Raw genomic sequence first — 23,577 nt, forward strand, 5'->3', positions numbered from 1 at the left:
TCCATTGGGAAAAAGGGTAATTGAGAACACGTTACTGCATTCTACTGAACGTCTGCTATGAAATCCGTTCTTTTCAACCGACTTCAAAAAAGGAGGAGGTTCTCAATTCGACCTGTATGTTTTTTTTTTCTATGTTTGTTACGCGATAACTCCGCCAATTATGAACCGATTTGAACAAATCTTTTTTCGGCGTATAGGCAATACCTCAAGGGTGGTCCCATTTAAATTTAATAATAGAAAAAACAACCCCCAAGGGTGGAAAATTGGGGATGAACTTTTTTATACGCAATATCTCCGCCGATTATAAATCAATTTGAANTAATAATAGAAAAAACAACCCCCAAGGGTGGAAAATTGGGGATGAACTTTTTTATACGCAATATCTCCGCCGATTATAAATCAATTTGAACGATTATTTTTTTGTTGAATAGGTATTATCAAAAGGGTGGTTTCATGCGAATTTGAAGAAAATATTTCACCCCCAAGGGTGGAAAATTAGGGATGAACTTTTTTATACGCAATATCTCCGCCGATTATGAACCAATTTGAACGATTATTTTTTTGTTGAATAGGTATTATCAAAAGGGTGGTTTCATGCGAATTTAAAGAAAATATTTCACCCCCAAGGGAAGAACTTTAGGGGTGTACCCTTTTCTCTGCGAAATCTTCGCCGATTATTAACCGATTTGAACGATTCTTTTTTTGTTGCGTAAATAATCACAAGGGTGGTCCCATGTGAATTTGAAGTCGGTTTTTTTTTTAAGTTATTATTGTAAACTTAGGAATATTTAACGATATCCTTTAGTAAAGTTGTAATTGAGTAACAAAAAAATGTCATTGGATAAGGAAAACAGAGAAATCTCAATTTTTATTTCCACACAGTAAAAATCCCGAGTCCAACTCAGCAAATCCAAGCAACACATCTGGAGGCGGCACAAAGCCAGGTCAGCAGAACCTGATCGGAACAAGGCCAGTGGGGCGCGCATCTCGGGAGAGCGAGAACGTTTGAGATTCGAAGCGCTATAGGGCTCAAGAATTCACGTAGCAACAAGCAAGTTTCAAGTAAAATGTATTCTATAAGTTAGGGCAGGTGACCCGGTTTTGGCCATTTTAAGAATTTTTTAGACTTTGAGGCTATATCATTTTATAGTTTTTGTTATCACGGACTTATTTCTTGTAAAAAGTGATTAAATATATTTAGATCTAGCCTAAGGATACATTTTTTTTCATAATGATTCAATGGAAAAATAATCCTGTAGAAAAGAAAAAGAAATGGGAATTTGTGCCATTTTTGGCCAGCTTTACCCCATTTCTGGCCACAGTCATGTGCCAGTTCTGGCCATCAAAATTTATCAAAAAAAAACAAAAACGACTCGACGGATTTTAACGAAACTTGGTACAATTATTTTCCATACTCCTGGGCAGGTTATAGTATACTTAGGAAATCCCACGGGAACAGGAATTAGCGGGAAAATCCTTTTGTATGAAAAATCTAAACCGTTTAAGTTAGACGCTTGAAATTTGGCATGTAGGTACCTTAGTAAACTTAAAGCTTAGTTACAACAAGTGATTCCCGAAATTCCCACGGGCACGGGAATTAGCGGGAAAATCCTTTTGTATGAAAAATCTAAACTGCTTAAGTTAGACGCTTGAAATTTGGTATGTAGGTACCTTAGTAAACTTAAAGCTTAGTTACAACAAGGAATTCCCGAAATTCCCACGGGAACGGGAATTCGCGGGAAAATCCTTTTGTATGAAAAATCTAAACTGCTTAAGTTAGACGCTTGAAATTTGGTATGTAGGTACCTTAGTAAACTTAAAGCTTAGTTACAACAGGATATTGCAAAATTCCCACGGGAACGGGAGTTAGCGGGAAAAAACATTTGTACGAAAAAATCTAAACCGCGTAAGGTAGATGAAGGGGGTAAAACGGGATCCACGCGTACGAAGCAAAAAAATATAAAGCAAATAAATATTTCTGATTCTGATTCTGATTCTGAAGTCGTGGGCGGCTGCTAGTATGAAATATAATATCTCAGCTTGAATTGAAATTACAATTAAGGAGATCAAGATTAACCTATAGTATAAGTTTATGCGGTTAGTACTGGAACAATTTTCTTTTCACAACACCGATTTTTTTAGTATTTAGTTTCGATGGAGGCATTATAATCGTAACTCTGAAAATGAATCGATTACTTATATCAAAATAGCTAATAAATTAAATTGAAAAATTACGATAAAACTAAATGGCCAAAAGTGGGGTTCTTTGTGCACCACTTTTGGCCAGTCATGTGGCCAAAGATGGGAAAATTCAATTATTCTGGCTCCATTAGTGGCCACCTCTCATAAACCCACTTAACCCTTAACTGGTATCGTGGGGGCCGCGCGGCCCCCACGCATGACGTTTTCTTTGATTTCTAAGAAGCTACGCATCGTGGTCAGCCAAAATTTTTGGTATTCTCATTTCGGCGCTACTCGCGTCTGGTGCAGGCGTTTCAGTACTGTATCATTCACCAGGACGAAGATATGCACGTGTTGGGGTCCGCGCGGCCCCCACAATACCAGTTACGTTAGTTTTTTTTTCATGGCAATTTTTATTTGTTTTTTGTTTTTTTGCAGTATTGATGGCTTATTAGTGATAAAACAATAGAAGATACCTAGAACGAAGTTTTTTATTCCAAATTAGTGATTAGTAGCATGTCAGAAGAATGATATAGTGATAATAAAATTATAGGTCATTGTGAAGACCCAATAACCAATATTCGGTCAATAATGAGGATACTGCTTCTGATTTTCTAGTTTTTTCTTCAGAGAGTGAAAATGAAGATGTTGTAGGACCTAGTCAATCCAGCTACTATGAAAAAATAAGTACAAGTGGTCTGAAAATCCACCAGCAACTGCTAATGTTTGTCAACATAATATTTATGTTTTGATTTTTATAAAATGCTTGTTATTTTTAGTAAACATTACATTAAAACGTTATTTATTATTAAGTTCACATTATTATGGATTAATTAAAATAATAATATTTTGATTATAACTTTCTAAACGTAAGTTTCATAGATATTTGTAACGTTACAAAAATATTACGTAAAAAGTTGTTACTATTATGTAATGTCTTGAAGTATATAAGAAGATTTAATACAATAAAAACTTAATGATTACATAGAAAAAGCCTGACATATATCATTTATGAGCATTTATTCAAGTATATAGGTAAAACATGCTTGCTAGAAGCAAACATAGTATGGGGGCCGCGCGGCCCCCACGATACCAGTTACGTATGTCCAATTTACGATACCAGTTAAGGGTTAATAAACATATAGCGATAAAATATCATTAGTACCACTTAGACAGTGTATTCTTCATTAAGGATTAACATAAACATTTAAAAAAATAAGAAGGATTTAGAAAATAATGATTGTTTACTCACCCGCTCGCCTTAGCCTTTTTGCTAAGACTTAAAACAATTAACGCTTCTCAAAAAATAATGACTTGTTGGATTGAAGTGAAGCTTGACACATCAGAGCTGTTAACGCTATCAGTGTTGCTAATATTAGCTATTTTTATTCCCGTAAACAATAGAGTAATATATTTGTCTTTGCCTTAGTTATAACGATTTGAAGTTCTAAATGGCCACAAAGGGGTCGGTGGCCACAACCGGGTCACTTGCCCTACCTACTATTTACGGTAAATTAGTTGTTTTTAACTTACCACTTGATACTATTGCATGTCGCGTGGATGAACACAATTTATTTTACATGCGTTGATTTCAGTACAATTAAGTTTCAATTTGTACATATTCCGTTTCTGCTTTGTAGCAAATTTTCACAGTGAAATACGAAACGAAACGACACATTTAATAACAAAATATTGCTGTGAACAGTATGTAAAATAAACATCACATTTTTTGTGACTAAAACTTACCGATATAAGAGAGTATGTACATCTGGGTGACTTAATGATTATATCACCAGTATGTACCTATGCGGTCCCTTTGCGATAGTTTCCCCCGCCTAGCCGCACAGGCTAAAAGGAGCCCGTAGAGACAGTAGAGTGTGGCCTGGATGCCCCTTATTCAGAGAAAGCTCTATGCCCAGTCTGTGGAATAATTTCAAGGGCCTTAATAGCACTCTAAGTAGTCTAAAGGACTTACCTTCATGAGGTGCAGGTGGGCAGAGACGGCGTCCACTCGCGCCGCGTGCTCGCCGTCACCCACCGGGAACGAGCCCAGGTACTGAAACAAATAACAACTAATTAATATAATGCTCATTAACTTTTTAAAAAATAAAACCGACTTCAAATGCGTGAACACAAAAAAAACTAAAAATTGCGTATAAAAAAGTTCATCCCCAATTTTCCACCCTTGGGGGTGAAATATTTTCTTCAAATTCGCATGAAACCACCCTTTTGATAATACCTATTCAACAAAAAAATAATCGTTCAAATTGATTTATAATCGGCGGAGATATTGCGTATAAAAAAGTTCATCCCCAATTTTCCACCCTTGGGGGTTGTTTTTTCTATTATTAAATTTAAATGGGACCACCCTTGAGGTATTACCTATACGCCGAAAAAAGATTTGTTCAAATCGGTTCATAATTGGCGGAGTTATCGCGTAACAAACATAGAAAAAAAAAAAAACATACGGGTCGAATTGAGAGCCTCCTCCTTTTTTTTGAAGTCGGTTGAAAACATACTAAAACATGGACAATCAGAGTATTTAGATGTCTAGACCAATCTAACCTCTTACTTGTTTAGATATAATCAAGAAATATTACAGGAGCGGCTTACCAGACGCGAGTTGAATTAAAGGATCGTTTATTCATTGAAACAAAAAAAAACCGACTTCAAATGCGTGAACACAAAAAAAACTAAAAATTAAAAATATTGCGTATAAAAAAGTTCAACCCCAATTTTCCACCCTTGGGGGTGAAATATTTTCTTCAAATTCGCATGAAACCACCCTTTTGATAATACCTATTCAACAAAAAAATAATCGTTCAAATTGAATTATAATCGGCGGAGATATTGCGTATAAAAAAGTTCATCCCCAATTTTCCACCCTTGGGGGTTGTTTTTTCTATTATTAAATTTAAATGGGACCACCCTTGAGGTATTACCTATACGCCGAAAAAAGATTTGTTCAAATCGGTTCATAATTGGCGGAGTTATCGCGTAACAAACATAGAAAAAAAAAAACATACGGGTCGAATTGATAACCTCCTCCTTTTTTGAAGTCGGTTGATAAGGCGGCTTTAGTCTCAAGACGATTCGCTTATTGCCAATTACAATTTATACAACAAAGGCGCGGGATCACCTTTAGGCTTTACGACAAAGATAACTAAAAATCTGTGGCATAAAATTTTGGACAAACTTTCATAATACAAGTCACATGCGATAGTTTTTTATACGTGAAGAGAGCGTCTAGAAAGAGGCTTACATTTTATAGGACTGACTTCCGAATTAGAATAGAGGTTTCCTTACAAACCAAATATCGCTTAACCTGCTAGATTACCCCGGGGAAATGAAGGTCGCGGGTTCGGCTCCCCGGAGCCCCGTAGGCGCGCCACGAATTTGCTACGAGCCTCGTAGTCGAATCACAGTGGAACTGTCGCAATTTCATTTACTTCACTGTGTTGGAAGAATTTAACCCTCGCTGTACGAGGTGGGGTGTGACACACCCCAGACCTTTAAAAATAGCCACAATTTTAAAAATTTGCAAGTGCTGGATTTGAAATTCTCAGTAGCTGGAATTATGACACTGCTGCTTCGATCAGCGTTGCAAAATCAGTCCAGCGGTGCCTACCAACTGAGTTACATGCCTTTAAAGTGCATGTGGGTGTCACACACCCCACCTGGTACGGGACGTTGTTAAAAAGTTAAAAAAAAAATCTAACAGTTTTGGTGTAATTTATATATTTTTAGCTTTGTCAATTGAATAAAATTCAATACAAATATTATTTTTCGTGATTTTTACGGTATCTGAAATTTTCAAGCACTTTTAGTCAAATGAGATGACTTTTAGTGCGAATCTGGAAGTTTAGTACTGAGATCCGAAGATGTATGTGAACATACACTTATGGGCTACAATTTATACTTGGTGATACAATTTATGGGCTACAGAAATGGAATAACATATTTTATAAATAAATAAAATTGTTACGCTCCCATTTTATGCACTGAGCATACTCATTTTCTTTCATCAGAATTGTGGTAAATTGAAAACCGATGATCAAAACAAATTTATACCCTTCCAGTTTTTAATTTACTTTTAAATTATAAGTAAATACTTGTACTTTGTTAAATAAAAACGGTTGTCATAATTAAAGGCACTAATTAAAAATTATACATAGGAAACTGATTCCTAAATTACAAGAACAACGGAAATTGTGTCTTTTTGTTTTTTTATGATAAAAATGTTATAATACATATTTTCAGCTCAGAGCATTTCTTAAACCTAATTAGCATACGTAAATAATCAATATTAAATATTAAATTCCACCTAAAAAAATGTTGAATGAAAATTTTATCACTTTGTATATTGGGGTGTGTCATACCCCACCTGGTACGGGACGTAACTTTTAGTCACCTCGTACACGGAGGGTTAAAGTGAAAAGCGGGTACATTTTTACAAAACGGAAAATAATTTCAACTGAACATTTTGTACGAGTACGATGAAAGTGAGTTTTTCAGCTGAACTATTTTCTCTCTACTCTTTGAAGAAAGCATCTGTTATACTTTATTTTATAGCGGTAAATTAATTAAATATCTATCTTTCTAGTACTAAATTGCTGTTGGCTGATTTTGTGGTCATCATTTCATTTGCTGATATACCTACATAGTATGACCACGAATTGTATGAAATTTTACGAGTATGACGAACACTCACCGCTTGCGAAATTCCCATCGAACCCAAAATATATTGTAATTGGTTTAGCTAGCACAGTTGTGCAGTTTCCACGCATGGAGTGCACTCAGTCTATGCAGGACAACAGGCGGGTTTCGCTATGGGGTGTCATGGGGTGATTTGTTATTGGTTCAAGTGGGTAAGTGCGGTGGGAGTGGTTAATTATTGAAATGTCATGCGAATTGTGAAGTGCCGCATGCTGCGTTCACGATATTTTATTCTGTTTTAAATACTTAGTGGTCCTACATGAACGTAATTTAAAATTCGGTTCGTTGAACTAACGTTCGAGAATTTTTAAAAATTCAGACATTTGAAGATCAGATTACGAAGTCACTATCACATTTATTTTGTCGTTGTTATCATCATTTAAGATGTTTACACCTCAAGGAATCCGTTAGTACCAATTACGCATTTCCCAAAAATATAATTTAGTTTTAAACTTTCATGGTCACTATCATAAATATTGTTACTGACGGCAACTGTGCCGAAATATCGGATACTCAAAATTAAGGTACATGGTAGCAATCCCGTCAGTAATTATAATACTCGCAATTAACATAATTTAGACACCAATCGTTTAAATACAATTACGCCCTAATGTGTAAGATAATTTATACTTAGGTATAGTCCCAAGCTATGTATAACACTGGTTAAACCTACTAAAGTGACTTTAATCTATGTAAACTTTTGACACACTGTTTGCTTCATTCCGACGATAAATAATCGTCCATTAGTAAGTTGTGAGCGAGTCTTCAGCTCGCGCGGGTAGTTTCGGTTTAATTAAGACGCGTTTAATTAAGTTGAGGCAGCCGGGCCTACGGTGCGCTGTCAAGCGGATAGTTTGAAATAGCTGGTTACAGCGCTTCCACGAATGTCACGTATGTTTATCGTTATTAAACAGGTACGTGACGTTAGTGACATTCGTTATACAATCACTGACTTATGATTAAGTATAAAGGTTGATAGTTGTTACGCCCGTATTCACAAACACTACTATGAGGTCTCACAGTGCGCGTGGACGCACAGGGTGCCACGCCAACCAATCACAGAGCTCTATTCAACTCTGTGCGTTCGTTTTGCTGCTTCACTTATGCAAGCATCGTTTGTAAATTTTGATTGTTACATTTATTCTGTAAGAAAAATATTATCTTTAAACAGCCAAACACAAAAAAATGACATCGTGAACCAAAAATTCGTACACAATATGAAAATCAAACATCACGCTAGATAAAAACATTTCTAGGTACCCGCTATTTGTTTTGTTCTACTTAACTTCATATTTACTTTAGCATCTATGTACCTAGGTACATATTATGTAGTCCTATTGCCTAATAGGTAGTCGTAAGCTACTGAAATTACATTTCCATAAGTTAGATCAAAGCTCATCGCCCCTAGAGACGCAAGTTCGAGTGTACGTTTGTGTGTAACCCGAGCCTGCTCGGCGGCGTCTGCGGTCGCGCTCCTATGTCATCACCGACACTTTCGCTCACCACTGAAGGTACTTCTTTTGTTTTTTGTCGGGATTAGACCTACTGTGAATGAATGTCAGCAAAAACTGGTTTTGACCTCACTTTCAATCACAAAGATGTGATTCGAGTCTGACCTAAATTTAGCGCTCTAGAATGCCAATTTAGGAGCCTACATTATGGTATCACTTGTGTATTTAAAGCGATCATTAGTATCAATTAAAAAGCTACTGGCTCTACAAACTTACACTCACGTAGTATCTAATACTAGCCTTAGCCCTCAGAACTGATACGGTAAGTTTCGTGAAAGTTAGTTTGAGTTAAAGAATAACAAACATCCTTACAAGTTTTCGCATTATAAAAATAGTGGGATTATGTACATACTGCATTTTTATTCAATAATATTATTAGGTAGGTACCTGAAAAGCATTTTAACTGTTGTGATTCATATTCAAAAATATAATGCACATAGAACGTAAAGTGGAGCGAGGATACCAAGAATTTTCAGCACATTTATTGTCGTAAAAAACTTGTAGCGCCATCTAGCGGGTGGTGCACGAAGCGAATGCTTTTGCAGCCGCAAGGGTTTTCGTATGATTTGGAGGGGTGTGGGTTGCTATCTGCACTCTGTGAGAGCTTTTAGAAGCTAGCAGCTTCGCTAGATGTCGCTCTAACAAAGTTTGGCAAAAAAACATTTCAGGAAAAACTATGCTCTGTTTTGTTGTCAAAATATCTGCTACATTTGTCTATCTAGAAATGATTTGTATACTACGCATTTAGGGCTGATTTTGCACCCTTACTTTAAAAGTAAACTATTACCATAACCGGTGTTATATGTAGTTTGGTAGACTTTTGACTTTTGTTAAAGTTAAAGTAAGATGGTGCAAACCAGACTAAAAAAGTAAAGGTAATGCTAATAATATTTTAAAAAAAGGAACTAACTAACTAAATAACCGATGACCTATCATCTGCCCACGCAGATCCATACATAAATAAACCCATACATAGACTCAGATTACCCAATAACCCAAGTAGGTATCACACACTCAAGAAAATACCGTATATTTTCTATGCCTAATTAGGTATCAATTCAATATTCGCAACCGCACTCGGCTCTCGCGTTTATCACAAAGCGGCTGGAGGGTCCTCCACGCGTGATGGGCTCTCCACGCGCCAAGGGCTCGCCACGTCATGCGCTGAACTATGGCCCGGGATGCTGTTAGCAAGCCGGAAAATATATAATACAATTAATTTAATTCGTGTATTTTAATGTTAAAAGAAAGAAAGCATTGCATTGCAAAATTTACATTAAAAAATATTTTTTTTACGTCGAAATCAAAGCTACATTTTCAAGACTGATTTTCTTTCAATTCACATAGGCACTCGAGCACTTTTTACCAGGAAATTTTAAAGTGGAAATCAAACTAAAAACGTGAAGCGAGTACTTCAGTCGGAGCCCGGAGCGGGTACTTAACGGAACGGGAACGTTTTAACGAGTTCCCGGAACGGGACGCGTCTTAATTAACACTCCGATCGGAGCCGATGCTAAGTGACAAACGCTTTCAATACACCAAACGAGATGAAGCGGGAATGTTACTGACATGGAAACTAGTGTTACTTATGAAGTTATGCTGAGTTTGTTTGTTTCAACCAAATACCGCCCACTGCTGTACAAAGCCCTCCTCCAAAGTTTACCTGCGCTGTGTTGGGTAGTTAAGGCTTTTAAAAAGCACATCATGAAAATATTTTTTTATTACTTCATATTATACAATGATAGTAGTGTGAATAAAATAATGAGTTTATTTTGTAGGCAACTTGCAAAACGAAACGTGACTAAACGCGCGATTTTTTAGAGATAAAAACGACCAATATGTTTATTGATATTTGAACTGAAAAGACAAACACAAGTCACGACTAAACAAAGTACCGCCAATATAGGTAACTGATGGACGCAAAAATGTTTGAACAAACAGCTGGTGAGCTGAGCGAGCGATAAGCGCGCAAGTCCTAAGCCAACAACCCGCGCGAGATATCGCCGCACTATTGTTTTAGCCAATCTGTCGCTGAGGTTATTGCTTCCAAGTTTGTTTGAGCTCCTGTTGTATTAGGAGCAGCTTGACTCGCAAATACTCGCAATGTTAGGAGTTCTGTACAAGTGGTCGGCTACGTTTGTGATTTGAATTAGTGATGTTGTTTTCAGCATGACGTCGTGTGCGACCGAGATCTGTGTCAATGTGTGAAGTACTGTGTGCCTACCATGAGTTTACGTTAGGTGTGCTCGCTAGCGACTGCGTAAAAAAATGACATTTAAATGTATGACATATTGTGCAGCGCCCCTAGCGGCTACTTTCAAGAAATAAAATCTTCATAGAATTTTTTGACGTATTCGCTAGCGAGCTCACCTAACGTAAACTCATGGTAGGCACACTGAAGTACATACGACTCTACTATATGGTAAATTGTTACAACTCACATTAGTACAAACACTCGTAGTTTATATGCGCTTATCTCTTTTATAGAGTCCTCCTATAGTCGGTAATGTCTAGTATGACGTAAGGGGATAGATAAAACAGATTGAAGTTGTCCACCTTCATTGCTATTAGCTTAATATATCGTTTTTTCTGTGAAGTCTAGTGAGCAAAAGCTTTTAGAAGTTGTGAAAACTTTCAAAATGAAAAAAAAATAGTTCTTACAAATCCAAAAACATCGCTATTGCGCCATATCCTCGCACCTCTCTTCTAAACATCTTTATGGGCGCTCCGCTGAAACTGCACTCCATGCATCGACCTGTGTCAGCTTGGCACCAAATTAATTTCTATAGCCTTGCCTCGAGCGCAGCAAGTTACAAAATAAAGAGAAACAGTAACGTTCCCAATGTATAGGGTATAGATAGTGAAATAGGATAAGGCTTCAAATCCACTTGCAAATTGAATCCGTCTTGAATTCAGTTTAACGCATAAATGGAAATCGATTAGATATCCAGTTCACTAAGAGTGGACGCATTCCACGCGTGTGTCCGATTTAACGCCAATTTCTCGGAGATTTGTGGTTGGTAATTCCGTTAAAAGGGGATATCCCACTCACTAACTGCGTTCACGCCTGCGGTTTCCATATAGGGAATTAGTATACAAGTCCGCGCCAATATTCTGCGGCGTAGTTTGCCCCTACTAAAACGCAGTACGTTGTGGTGCAAGCATGCCTGAGCCGCGTCAGCGACATCGTAGCTGCGTCGCTCAGCCCGCAAACTTAATTAAAATCCGCACAAACAGTTAGCGCGCCGACATGCTAACTGCGGAGTGTAGGCGACGGCGGAAGGTTCAGAAACGTCTTTATTGTTGTTTCACGTACTGCTTTAAGTGAAGAGCACGCAGTTAGAAAAAATTTACCTTATTATTGGGGGAACTAGAGAGCTCTCGCTCTCCATATGCTCTGATAGCATTATTGTTTTTATAGCGCATTACGGATTGAACGTACACTGGAATGAGCACTCGGTTTCGTGCATGTTTTTGCAGAAACGCAAAATTTGCACCATACTTATTAAGCTATGAGTTCATTTTCCTTCAGAGCCTGAAAATAGCCATAATCTCATCGTTAATATCTTCTTACATCATAACATATTTAAACATGTCATGTCAAAAGCGTTCGAAAGTATTATAAAAAAGAAATGTCTTAAGCATCTGTGTGGATTTTGATCAAATTAAGTAAAAATTAGTAAAAATTTCAAGTTAAAATTACCTCATCATCTACCTATTACAATACAGCTTAACAAATCGTTAACACAGCCTTGCCATCATTCAAGTTTGAAGCCGTCACTCGAGTCTGTGCCTTGCGCCACTCTCATAGTTTGGTAAGTTGCCGAAGCCACTTGACACGCCTCTTCCGATTTGCATAAGTTTTAATCAAAGAAGTTCGCGCCGATGGCTGCGCTCGCGTCGGCCCGCACTCACGCTCGCACTCGAGGTCACTTGCCAAAGCACATACATTTGTTAAAAATATACCCATTAGTATAGGTAGATTTTAAAACAAACCAATACAGTTCAGTAAGCCATGCCAAGTAAGATAACGTACGGAACGAATGCACGGAAAGTAATGAATAAATAACATAAATACAAGCCATATGACATTGGCAAAGGCATCATTGCTGTCCAGTGCGCTCAAAAAGTAAAATACAAATGTCATTTTGTTAATTATCTTGCGGAGCAACATCTGCAGGCATTTCGATAGAGCAGCCGAGCGCGCGACGAGCTTTGTGAAGGCAGCGTGACCAAAAAGGCTCGCTTTGAACAGCGGGTGTTTCGGAACAAAACGATTAACTTCTGAGTGCCCTTGTCGCCTACAGTCAAGCACAAACCGTGTCGAGTGGCTGCAGACTGGCGATTGCAGCTTCCGGAGAAATTTGCCGGAGTCATAGAGCGGCGATAGGCACAACAGTCATTTTACACGGCCTCAACTACCGAGTTAATTGCCTAAGCTTTTTGTAAACATCTTTTTTCTGTTGACCGGTAAATTTTAGAGCTTTCATCACGCTTGCCGTAAATTCATGAATACCCACAGTTGAATTCAGTAGGTCATAATATTTCAAAACTTTGTAAATATCGCACGAAATGTGTTTAAACAACGTGTCTGACACAATTTAACTGTCCTGAATTGATTTCGGGGTTTATTACAAAATCATAAAGAGCTGGACAGTTGACGAGCGGTTGTCCGTCTGTTAGTGGCACGAATTCGCGCGGATGCATCCACAGCACACACTACTCGTAAATATGAGCAGTGAGCACACTTTTGCAGTTGATGTAAAATGTAATAGGCTGCTTTTCATACCAAAATAAAAGATAAAAATGGCGGAAAAACCAAAATAAATGATTTTTGTTTCATGTAATTTAAAAATTAGTATACATAGCGCATACTACAGTATAATACAATAAGTACTATGTGTAGAACTGCTACTTTATCTCATCTCAAACTTGCCTTCAAACCACGGCATAGTGACCAGAGAAGTTTGTCATTCTTAGCGATCTTGACACTTCAAGACTGACATAACTTGAACGGTAACTAGGTATAGCGATAACCGGTGCTTTTTACATGGAGTTTGACAGATTTTTGACGTTTGTTTAAGTTAAAGTAACATGGTGCAACCCAGCCTTAAGATAGCGTTGTTAAAATGAGTAAGGAGCTCACACGCTACATGACGCGTATTATCATAATCCGAGCGCGGCAAGGAGTGCAGCGTGGCATCAAACACCAAATGCAATTTGCCGACTGCAGCTGAAAGAGTTCAACTTGGAGTTGACTTCACTGCAAGTTACGTTAGCTTGAAGCTGCGAAAGTGATGACTTCTTGTTTATGTTTGTGTTTACTTTATGTCGGGTGAATAATATGATGGAAATGTTGTAACTTATTACTTTAGTTATATAATCTTAGGAACTGAGACTTTGTTATGTATAGGTATTTTGTTATTATAATTTAAATTAGTTTTAAAACATAACATACGGTAGCGCCGTGCGTAGGTATGTAATTTCTTTTCAATAGTAATTAACATAATCTATATATCTATACTTATAATAAATCTGTAGAGAGGTCAATTCTGTACATGAAATATATTTTCAAAATAACTATCAGGGGGTGATTAATGATCGATACTGATGCCAAAAACGCAATCAGTAAAATTTTTGTCTGTCTGTCTGTCTGTCTGTCTGTCTGTCTGTCTGTCTGTATGTTCCTTATAGAAACAAAAACTACTCGACGGATTTTAACGAAACTTGGTACAATTATTCTTCATACTCCTGGGCAGGTTATAGGATACTTAGGAATTCCCACGGGACCGGGAATTAGCGGGAAAATCTTTTTGTATGAAAAATCTAAACTGCTTAAGTTAGACGCTTGAAATTTGGCATGCAGGTACCTTAGTAAACTTAAAGCTTAGTTACAACAGGATATTGCAAAATTCCCACGGGAACGGGAGTTAGCGGGAAAAAACATTTGTATGAAAAAATCTTAACCGTGTAAGATAGATGAAGGGGGTAAAACGGGATCCACGCGTACGAAGTCGCGGGCGGCCGCTAGTAATTAATTAAAATTGTCTATTTCAATGCTCGTAATATTTTTAGACATAGTGTTGTTTATTTTTGTAAAAACAAATGAGTAGGTATTACAGTGGATTGATCGCATCTCATTCGATAAATGTTTTGATTACGATCTGCCATCAAACCCTGCTATTACGAGATCTGAATTCGAAGCTTAATTTAAATACCTACAGCAAAATGCTTAGTAGAAGTACTAGTCTCATTGGTCGTATTTTACGTTGCTGAAATTTGCAAATAAATTGTTCCGATCCGTCTGCACTAGTTCAATCTACAAAATGGATGCAGACATTGATAAGGTTTTACGTGGGAAAATGTGCCAAAAAATACTTTATTTCAGAACGTGTTGGTACATCGCGATATTAAAATTCAAGAAACAGTGAAGTAAATAAGGCGTAGAAATTAGTAGCTATTAAATAACAGTTTTGTTATTTCCGCAGGGATATGAAACATGTTGAAATCATTTAACAATTTGTCCTTTGTATCACATAGGAAAACTTTGTCTCGGCACATAAGCGTTCGTTCGGCGCGGCTGAAGTTGCGGCGTGTCCCTCGATTAGTTAGCGCACATTCAGTGCGTGGCGCGTGCATATTGCACTCTAAGCACATTTCTGCTGCAGTCACAACAATAATTTGTTTTCCGAGTTATTTTAAATGCACAAATGTAATGCATAACAACGCTACTTTTTCTTTTATTAAAGAAATATTCACACAAAAACTTACTTTACTTCCGTATAAATTTTGCATTAACGAAATAAAAGCACAAAAATTAATTACCGTTTAAACAGTAATTTGAATGAACCATAATAACAAAAAAAACAGCAATGACTATATTTTATAGAGATCGTCCAAATTAAATGTTTACCTCCTTTTCGATACACACCTGTCTGATGTGGTGTATCATCTATATATATAAAAGAAAGTCGTGTTAGTTACTCCACTTATAACTCAAGAACGGCTGAACCGATTTAGCTGAAAATTGTCAGGGAGGTAGTTTAGAGCCAGGAGAAGGACATAGGATACTTTTTATCCCGTTCGAAATAAAAAAAAAAGTCTGCTTATTTATTGCCATTAAGGCGAAACAAAGTTCGCCGGGTCAGCAAGTAGCGTAATAAAAACATTCATAAACTCTATGAGATAGCTTTGATGTTCGTAAGGTGTAACTCATGTCTTCGGATCGTTTTGGCAAGTTTCAACATGAATATAGCTAAGAAAGATTCTTTATCTGGTCACACGCGACACGATATTGACAGATGTGGATCCAGTTCGAGATAGAAAGCTCAGCTCACCGTATTCAGAAGGTTTGCATAATGGATACATGCTTCAAACTTATTTCGCGGCGAGAGCTCATAAAATCGTCACTTCAAGCACAGAGACGGACCCGCAGTTATTTTGCATTATTATGTTTACTGCTCCAGCACCTAACGCATCTCTTTGTTTGAGTAGGTAGGTGCCATAGACTAGTAGTAACTCTCTTTACACTAAAAACTTTAACTTTATATTTTTGTCAGTTTGTCAAGTAGTTCACCTGCTTGACAAACAACAATAGGTGAACATTACACTTCTTAACTAAAAAGAAAGAATATTTTTAAGAAATTAAGTTATTCTGCTAATGACGATTACAAATTCTGAATAGACGTTTGCGACAGATTTCAGGAATCCAATAAAAGTCCTCCATTTGATGTAGTAAATCTAATTTTGTTAGTTGAATATTGTAGTTTTTGCGATGTTGTCACCTGCGACATCAATATTTATCGCGCGACTCGCGTCGGAACATATTCAAAGCGATTGGATCGCGACAAAGTTGCCTAGTAATGCGCAGTGTCTTTGTCCGATGGCCATTACGATTGCGCACACAATTTACCGCCCTGAATATGTTTGTGCGAAGACATTGTTTCCCAATACTAATGTTGCATTTTAATAATACATATATTAATAAATAATAATGCATTGCATGTTATGAGTGTGCTACGAGAAAGGCCAATTTTGAAACGAATTTTCAAAAAGAGGTACCTTAACATGAATTGCGAAGCTGTGTGGAAATATGTATAATTTTAATAATTAATATACCTTATCTAATAGTAGTAAAATTGCAATTCGATTTACACAGAACTACCGAAACTAAACGAGAAACTAATTCGAAACTAAAATTACGAAAATGAAAAATATTTTATGATAAGTATTTAAAAACGGAATTTACCGTGGCGGCTTTACCTACATTTACCTATATTAACCGTCCCTAATTTTGGATCCTGATAAAAGGTTCGCAGACCTTTGTAGTAGTCAGTAAGAAAGGGCCCATTACGCTAGGAGAAAGTTGGCGAAAGGGGAAGTTAATAAAGCATTTCACGGATATTGATTATCGCATAATTAATGAAGAACGCTCTATTCATGCGATGGACCATTAAATTAATTGATAAATTGTGTTTCTGATTTATCTTCGGAGTTTTGTATTGAACAAGATTTCAATTTTATTAGTTCAGGTAAAGCAAGAACACGAATTCATTTATTTTCTCAGACATTACTTATAAAAGTTAATAAAAGGGTTGGGCACAATCCTAAAGTTCTAATCTTGTTAATTCAACAATACTTGAATTTTCAATCAAATACACTTTGTCTCGAACTATCAGATTAAACAATTTAATATTAAATTCAACTTAGTAGCCGTACTCGCGTAAATCAATACTAAATTATAAATATTTGGACGTGTATAGAACGTTCCTGAATCTAGATCGAATAATCGTAAAGCATTCCTGCATTATAATTATGTAAAAGGCAATTTAACCGAATATACCTACTGGAACCGATTGAACTGGTAGAAGTTATTTGTTTCATTTTCACAGCTTCTACTTATGCTCAATTATTTTAGCTCCGGCGAGATCCACTGGCCCGAAAACGTTTAGCGTTGTTGAAAAACAGACAAAGTTTCAACGCAGATGCTCTTGCTTCATTGTCTACTTTATAAAATTGGGATGCTAATGTTCTAGAGTCAATTCCAGAGCAAGGAACAAAGACATCTTCATTACGCTCGTCTCCAGCTGTTAATGAAGCCGTTACAAACCGATACCATCTAATTGAGTGGATTCATTCCGTAAACGCGTCTGTGAATGCACAGACGTTGGACGGCAGTTTGTTCTGCTGTTTGGTATTAAACAACTTTTATTGGGCATAAGTTATAGCAAAATAAAATAATTCATTGAAAGAAAAAGAGAGTTGGGAATAAATAAAGTACGTGAGTTTTATTCAGATTCCTGGAATTTCCTATAAGAAGCTTTCCTTTTATTCGTGACTGTCATTGTCACAGCAGAGTACAATTGTTGAGACAATAAATAGCCGATGTTTGTTCCGATACAATGTGCGATACATTATATGTAAGACTTAATATATCACATGTGACCCTGGAGAGATCGTTTAAAATTAATCGAATAAATCGGCCGGCAATCACGAAGCCAATTGAAATCGAATTTTCTATGGAAGCAATTTCCGAATTGGTTCGGACTTCATTATTTTAATTCGCGGAGCGATATGAGGATTGTTTTCGGCTTAAATTAATTGCGGTTGCTCTGTTACTCGTAAAATAAACAACAATCCTGGATTATTTATTATACATGTATAATGCTCAAGGCATTTCAGTTCAGTTCGGCCAAAATGTAAAGATTAAAAACAAATCAAGTTATTAAATATTGAAGACGCATAATTTAGGTAAAAAACGAACCCATTAAAAGGGGACTAAAATATGAATAGTTTCACAGATCTATCTGTGTGTGATTGTGTCTGTTCATTAGAGGTTGAGCAGTGGATAATTATGACTGAAATGATGATACATAAAGAGAAAACATTGTTCTGCAGTATCAATATCAATATTTTATGAACAGTTAAACAGGTCCTCGTAAAATTTTGACGTTGATAAGTAACATAACATAATGTATTCGCAATATTGTTTCCGAAACCACAGGAGCCCGGTCGTTGACCGGCGCCCGCGCAGCCTCGGCTGTCCTTGCGACATAATGAGCGCACACTTGACCGCGGGCTGTCTTAATCCGTCGATAATCGCATATAAATTACGGTTTTATCTGTTAATATAAACTATTATTTGGATATCTTGCATATTTAGCCATAAGCGACGCGAGGATTTCTTGTCAGGCTTCTGCGTCTTAATCCTACTAAACTCTGATTTTTAATTCGACGGAATTTTGACATTTCAGAAGTGTTGTCAACATTGAAACATTCCCATTATGAATGGAGAGCATTTTCACAAATTAAAAAATAATCCTTTCTTGAATTTAAGGTTTCACTTGAAAAACTAAGGCTTAAAAATGTACTGATCATTTCAAAATGGTTATTTGAATTTTTATTATCATATTTTTGAAGTTACAAAAAAGATTGGGAAATTATTTTTCTATTACTGGACTCCCTGGCCAATAATCCATGGGTTACAAACCTTTTTTATGAAAATCCTTTTGTTAATAAAATCTTAGGTTCATAAAATAACCAATTTAACAAGATGCCAATTTTATAATCCAAGTTGATTATGACGACGATAATGATGATTGATGATCAATACATATTTTCGTAAATGATAATATGTTGCTTTACTGTGTTAAAAACACGTTTTTTTCTATTTAAACTCTAAAATGTACATAATAATTAGTGTACATTGAATTGACACTACAAACAATAGTTCATTCTTGTAAGTTGTACTTGATGAAATTTCATTTCGTATTATTTAATAATAATTCAAAGCAAAAAAGGCTTATTACATCTGAATTGTCAAAAAATGACAGCTGTCAGAATTCCGTCGAATTAAAAATCGGACTATAATTTATTTATTTCTGATAATATTTGTGAATGTGACAGTTTCTGCGTGAATGGATTGTTGTTACTCCTTAACGCAAAACTACTCTACGGATTTAAATGAAAGTTACAGTAGGTATATGGGCTATAATTTATAGCGATATTTTAAATCCACCCTCACATGGGCAAAAGTCCCAACATGTCAAGAGGTGCTTGGTCCTGCCTGTGTCAAAAATGAATTTCTGAACCAATAGAGACAGATTCCGTAACATACACAAAATATATGTCCTGATAATTTCCAATCACTGAGGTTAATCACTATAAGCTGGGGATGTCAATCAATCAGGCCTGGTAATACATATTTCTCCTCAAAAATAAACGCAAATTAGAACGAAGCAAGTACATAAATCTAACAACATAATAATATGTATTCTTCTTTGATAACAAAATGGATCTAATTACGTTCTGGATGGAGTTTTCTTTAACTTGTTTCAAATACATTAACAAAATTTCAAATAATATACAGCTTACGGATTACATTTTGATATTTAGCCTGATATAATTAACGTGTTTCTAGATCTAAAATTAGCTTTCCAAATAACGGCTCCATCTTTATAATTCCAGTTCTACGATAATGAAAAGTAGATTCCGTTGGTGACACAATGGATTCCTCGTAATGTTACCAAAATAGAACATGGAATGTTTGTTGTTATTCTATAAAAATAGAGTAGGTGCTATAGGCAGGTGGGTATGAGTGTAAAAATGGTTACTCGTATCCCTGTTGTTCATAAGCTCATAAAATCGGATCATTAAGAGTAAATAAATGTTGAACATGATGAAAAAGCCCAGTAAATTATTATTTATGTACTCGTATTATACAGAAGCACCGCCGGCGAAAGTTAGGCGTGCGGTTGCGGCCCGTCTCCGCCAATCCAAGTTTAAGTTCACTGATGAAAGTAAGGTCTGTTTTCTTGACCCTTGTGTGCTATTAACTCTTCTGTGGAAGGATCTTTTTATTTGTAAACTAGCTGACCCGGCGAACTTTGTTCCGCCTTAATGGCAATAAATAAGCAGACTTTTTTTTTTAATTTCGAACGGGATAAAAAGTATTCTATGTCCTTCTCCTGGCTCTAAACTACCTCCCTGACAATTTTCAGCTAAATCGGTTCAGCCGTTCTTGAGTTATAAGCGAAGTAACTAACACGACTTTCTTTTATATGGGTTACCTACGTGAGTGCGACAAACGTTACATCGAATTTTGTTTCTTCGAAAACCTTTCTGCGAAGTTATTATACTGCGACGCCTTGTTATATCGATGCCTTGTTACTGCGATGTTACGTTACATCGAAAAACTTTACTGCGAACGATTTTACTGCGAAGCCTTCTTTATTTGCCTTAGCAGATAGATAAAAAAATGAAATTACATACATACATACATAGAACAAAAACGGGCGGTACAAAATTATAGATGAAATAAGATTATAAATACATTACATTTTATTTACTTATTACATATATTTAACAGTTACATCTTTGATTCAATAACATAATAATAGAAACATAAATATAAATAAATTATAAAATATGACTGTAAAATCGTTCGCAGTAAAGTTTTTCAATGTAACGTAACATCGCAGTAACAAGGCATCGATATAACAAGGCGTCGCAGTATAGTAACTTCGCAGAAAGGTTTTCGAAGAAACAAAATTCGATGTAACGTTTGTCGCACTCACGTAGGTAACCCCTTTTATATATATAGACTAGCTGACCCGGCGAACTTTGTTCCGCCTTAATGGCAATAAATAAGCAGACTTTTTTTAAAATTTCGAACGGGATAAAAAGTATCCTATGTCCTTCTCCTGGCTCTAAACTACCTCCCTGACAATTTTCAGCTAAATCGGTTCAGCCGTTCTTGAGTTATAAGCGAAGTAACTAACACGACTTTCTTTTATATAAATAGATTAAATAATGATATGAATATACTACACGATAGATACATTCAGACATTAAAAAAACTACTTACGATAGTCACGCGAAACTATCTTTTTGAGATGAGTAGACATTGATCCTATTATTTCGTATGTAAAATACATTATGTAGGTGTATCTATCCTAAAAAGGGGTCATCTCAAATATCTTTAGTATTCAAAAGTTTTTTCAATTCGAATATTGCCATATATTCAATACGCCTCGTATTATAATGTGAATCCGGTTGACTGAATGGTTAGGCCGTAGACCTCGTATGCAAAATTAGTAGGTATTTAAATGTGATCGATGACATCAGCCCACAAAAGGAAAAAACAATATCTGCAACTACAGCTCATATTTTATTTTGGTCTCTGCCGTTATAATAAACGACAACGGCTGAGACAAAGTAGTTTATTACATCACTCAAAGTAAGGTATATTTGGATAGGATTATTACTGTCAGATTTATTCATAACTAGCTTTTGCCCGCGGCTTCACCCGCGTGAATATTATTTTGTCACAGATCGTCATAAGTTATAGCCTATATGTTATTCTGGGTTATAAACAATAATACTGTAAAGTTTCATCAAAATCCATTCAGTAGTTTTTGCGTGAAAGAATAACAAACATGTTGACATCCAGACATCCATACAAACTTTCGCGTTTATAATATTAGTAAGATAGGACTGAAATATGTAATAGCACAACAGTATTGATTTTTTTATCAAGAAAGAAAGACAGCTCCTTATTTTTTTACATTTTAAGGACTACATTTGAGCGATTGAAGTTTGAATTACTTAGTGAGTGAGAATATTTTTGAGTGAGTCCAGTTTAAAACAATCCCAACTTATAATATTATAAATGCGAAAGTAACTCTGTCTGTCTGTCTGTTACGCTTTCCCGCTTAAACCTCGCAACCGATTTTGATGAAATTTGGCATAGAGATAGTTTGAGTCCCGGGAAAGAACATAGGATAGTTTTTATCCCGGTTTTTGAAACAGGGACGCGCGCGATAAAGTTTTTCTGTGACAGACAAAATTCCACGCGGGCGAAGCCGCGGGCGGAAAGCTAGTTAAGTAATATTTCACAGTGTTAATGATGCTTTCATAGTCACAAATCGTTTAAAAAAGGTTACCTAAGTTATGTGATAGAAGAAGGCAATAAATTTTCAGTTTATCATCTTCCTAATACAAATCTGTTATGTTTGTCTTTTCTCGCTAACGGTGATAAAACTCCGACATTACTTATGATCGAGTAAACATTGTACGCCAAACGCTCAGAAACAAAACAGCCATTGTCTGAGACAATGAGTCGTCCTCAGCGCTTTGTTTATAATCCATTCAGCGGGAATCGAACCTTGCAACTCTACGACCTTTTGTGACACCCCATTGAATCTTAAGGACGTTGGGATGGGAACAGTCTGTTTATTTTCTGGGATATTACTTTCTTGTTACATGGCGGCGAGGAAACCAAATGACATGCCACGAAGTCAGATTGGCGGAGAAGTTGAACAAAATAACAAGGCAAATCAGAGTGGAAATTGGAAGGGCTACCTACCCTTTTTCCTTCTTACGTATGTTAAGACATCTTTGACTATAAGAGACGACAAAGAGATCTTTCAGATCTCTCTCAGGGGTTAATTACCAGAACCACCATACTTGCAAATTAGTAGATTGTACTTTACGTTGGTACCCAATACGGTTAGTAAATTGCATGCTTGTATCAACCTGATCGTCCGATAAGAAGATTCCGTGCTTCGAAGTACAGTAAGCATGTCAGATGCCTTCGGCAATTATTTTGACATTAGCGCTGGTCTTAAAGACTTTGTGACGTGGTATAGCCTGGTTTTCTTGAAATACCTTGGCAGGGCGAACGGCCAGCATGTCGCCGGCACCCGCGACATCGCCTCACTCACTCACTGGCACTCCACCGCACTGCACATCAAAACAAACGCGCGTTCGCGGCGAGACGCCAGCGGTTTTTGCGAGCGGTTTTGGCGCGGCGCGGGCGGCGGGGCGGACCGGTCTGACGGGCGAGCGAGCCCTGCGCCGGCGCAGCGGCCTTATGTAGGGATGACACTTTGATGTTTTACTGATTTTAATTGGGACAGCAAATAAGAAAGTCGAAGGGCAATAAGAAAGTTTGGTGTTTCATGATTTGAATGCCGTAAAGAAGATGCATAGAAGAGTATGATACCATCATGCGAAAAGAATATGCACCAAGATGATCCAATTAACTCGTGTGTGGAGCTAGATAAGTAGCTCGGGACGACGAAAAAAGTCATCCCAAAGGTTATGAGATAGTAAAAGGGTGTATGTGCGCTGGATAATCTGGCTTAAAACTGACGAATTTGAAGATAAC

General features: G+C 36.7%; 1 protein-coding gene across 1 annotated transcript in view; it reads right to left on the reverse strand.

Moving 5' to 3' along the window:
• LOC114360071 (SH2 domain-containing protein 5-like) overlaps positions 1-23,181 on the reverse strand; it is a gene marked incomplete at its 3' end in the record, with an annotated part of 56,278 nt that extends 33,097 nt beyond the window's left edge. Inside the window, exons 1-2 of the mRNA XM_028314627.1 lie at positions 23,076-23,181; positions 4,157-4,237 (exon numbers count right to left, since the gene is read on the reverse strand). Of these exons, the coding sequence (XP_028170428.1) occupies positions 4,157-4,237; positions 23,076-23,099 (105 nt within the window). The remainder of the gene's footprint in view (positions 1-4,156; positions 4,238-23,075) is intronic.
• Between the last annotated feature and the right edge of the window lie 396 nt (positions 23,182-23,577).

The sequence above is a fragment of the Ostrinia furnacalis genome, unplaced genomic scaffold, assembly GCF_004193835.3.
Source record: "Ostrinia furnacalis isolate ACB-3 unplaced genomic scaffold, ASM419383v2 OfSCF4874, whole genome shotgun sequence".
Classification (NCBI taxonomy): domain Eukaryota; kingdom Metazoa; phylum Arthropoda; class Insecta; order Lepidoptera; family Crambidae; genus Ostrinia; species Ostrinia furnacalis.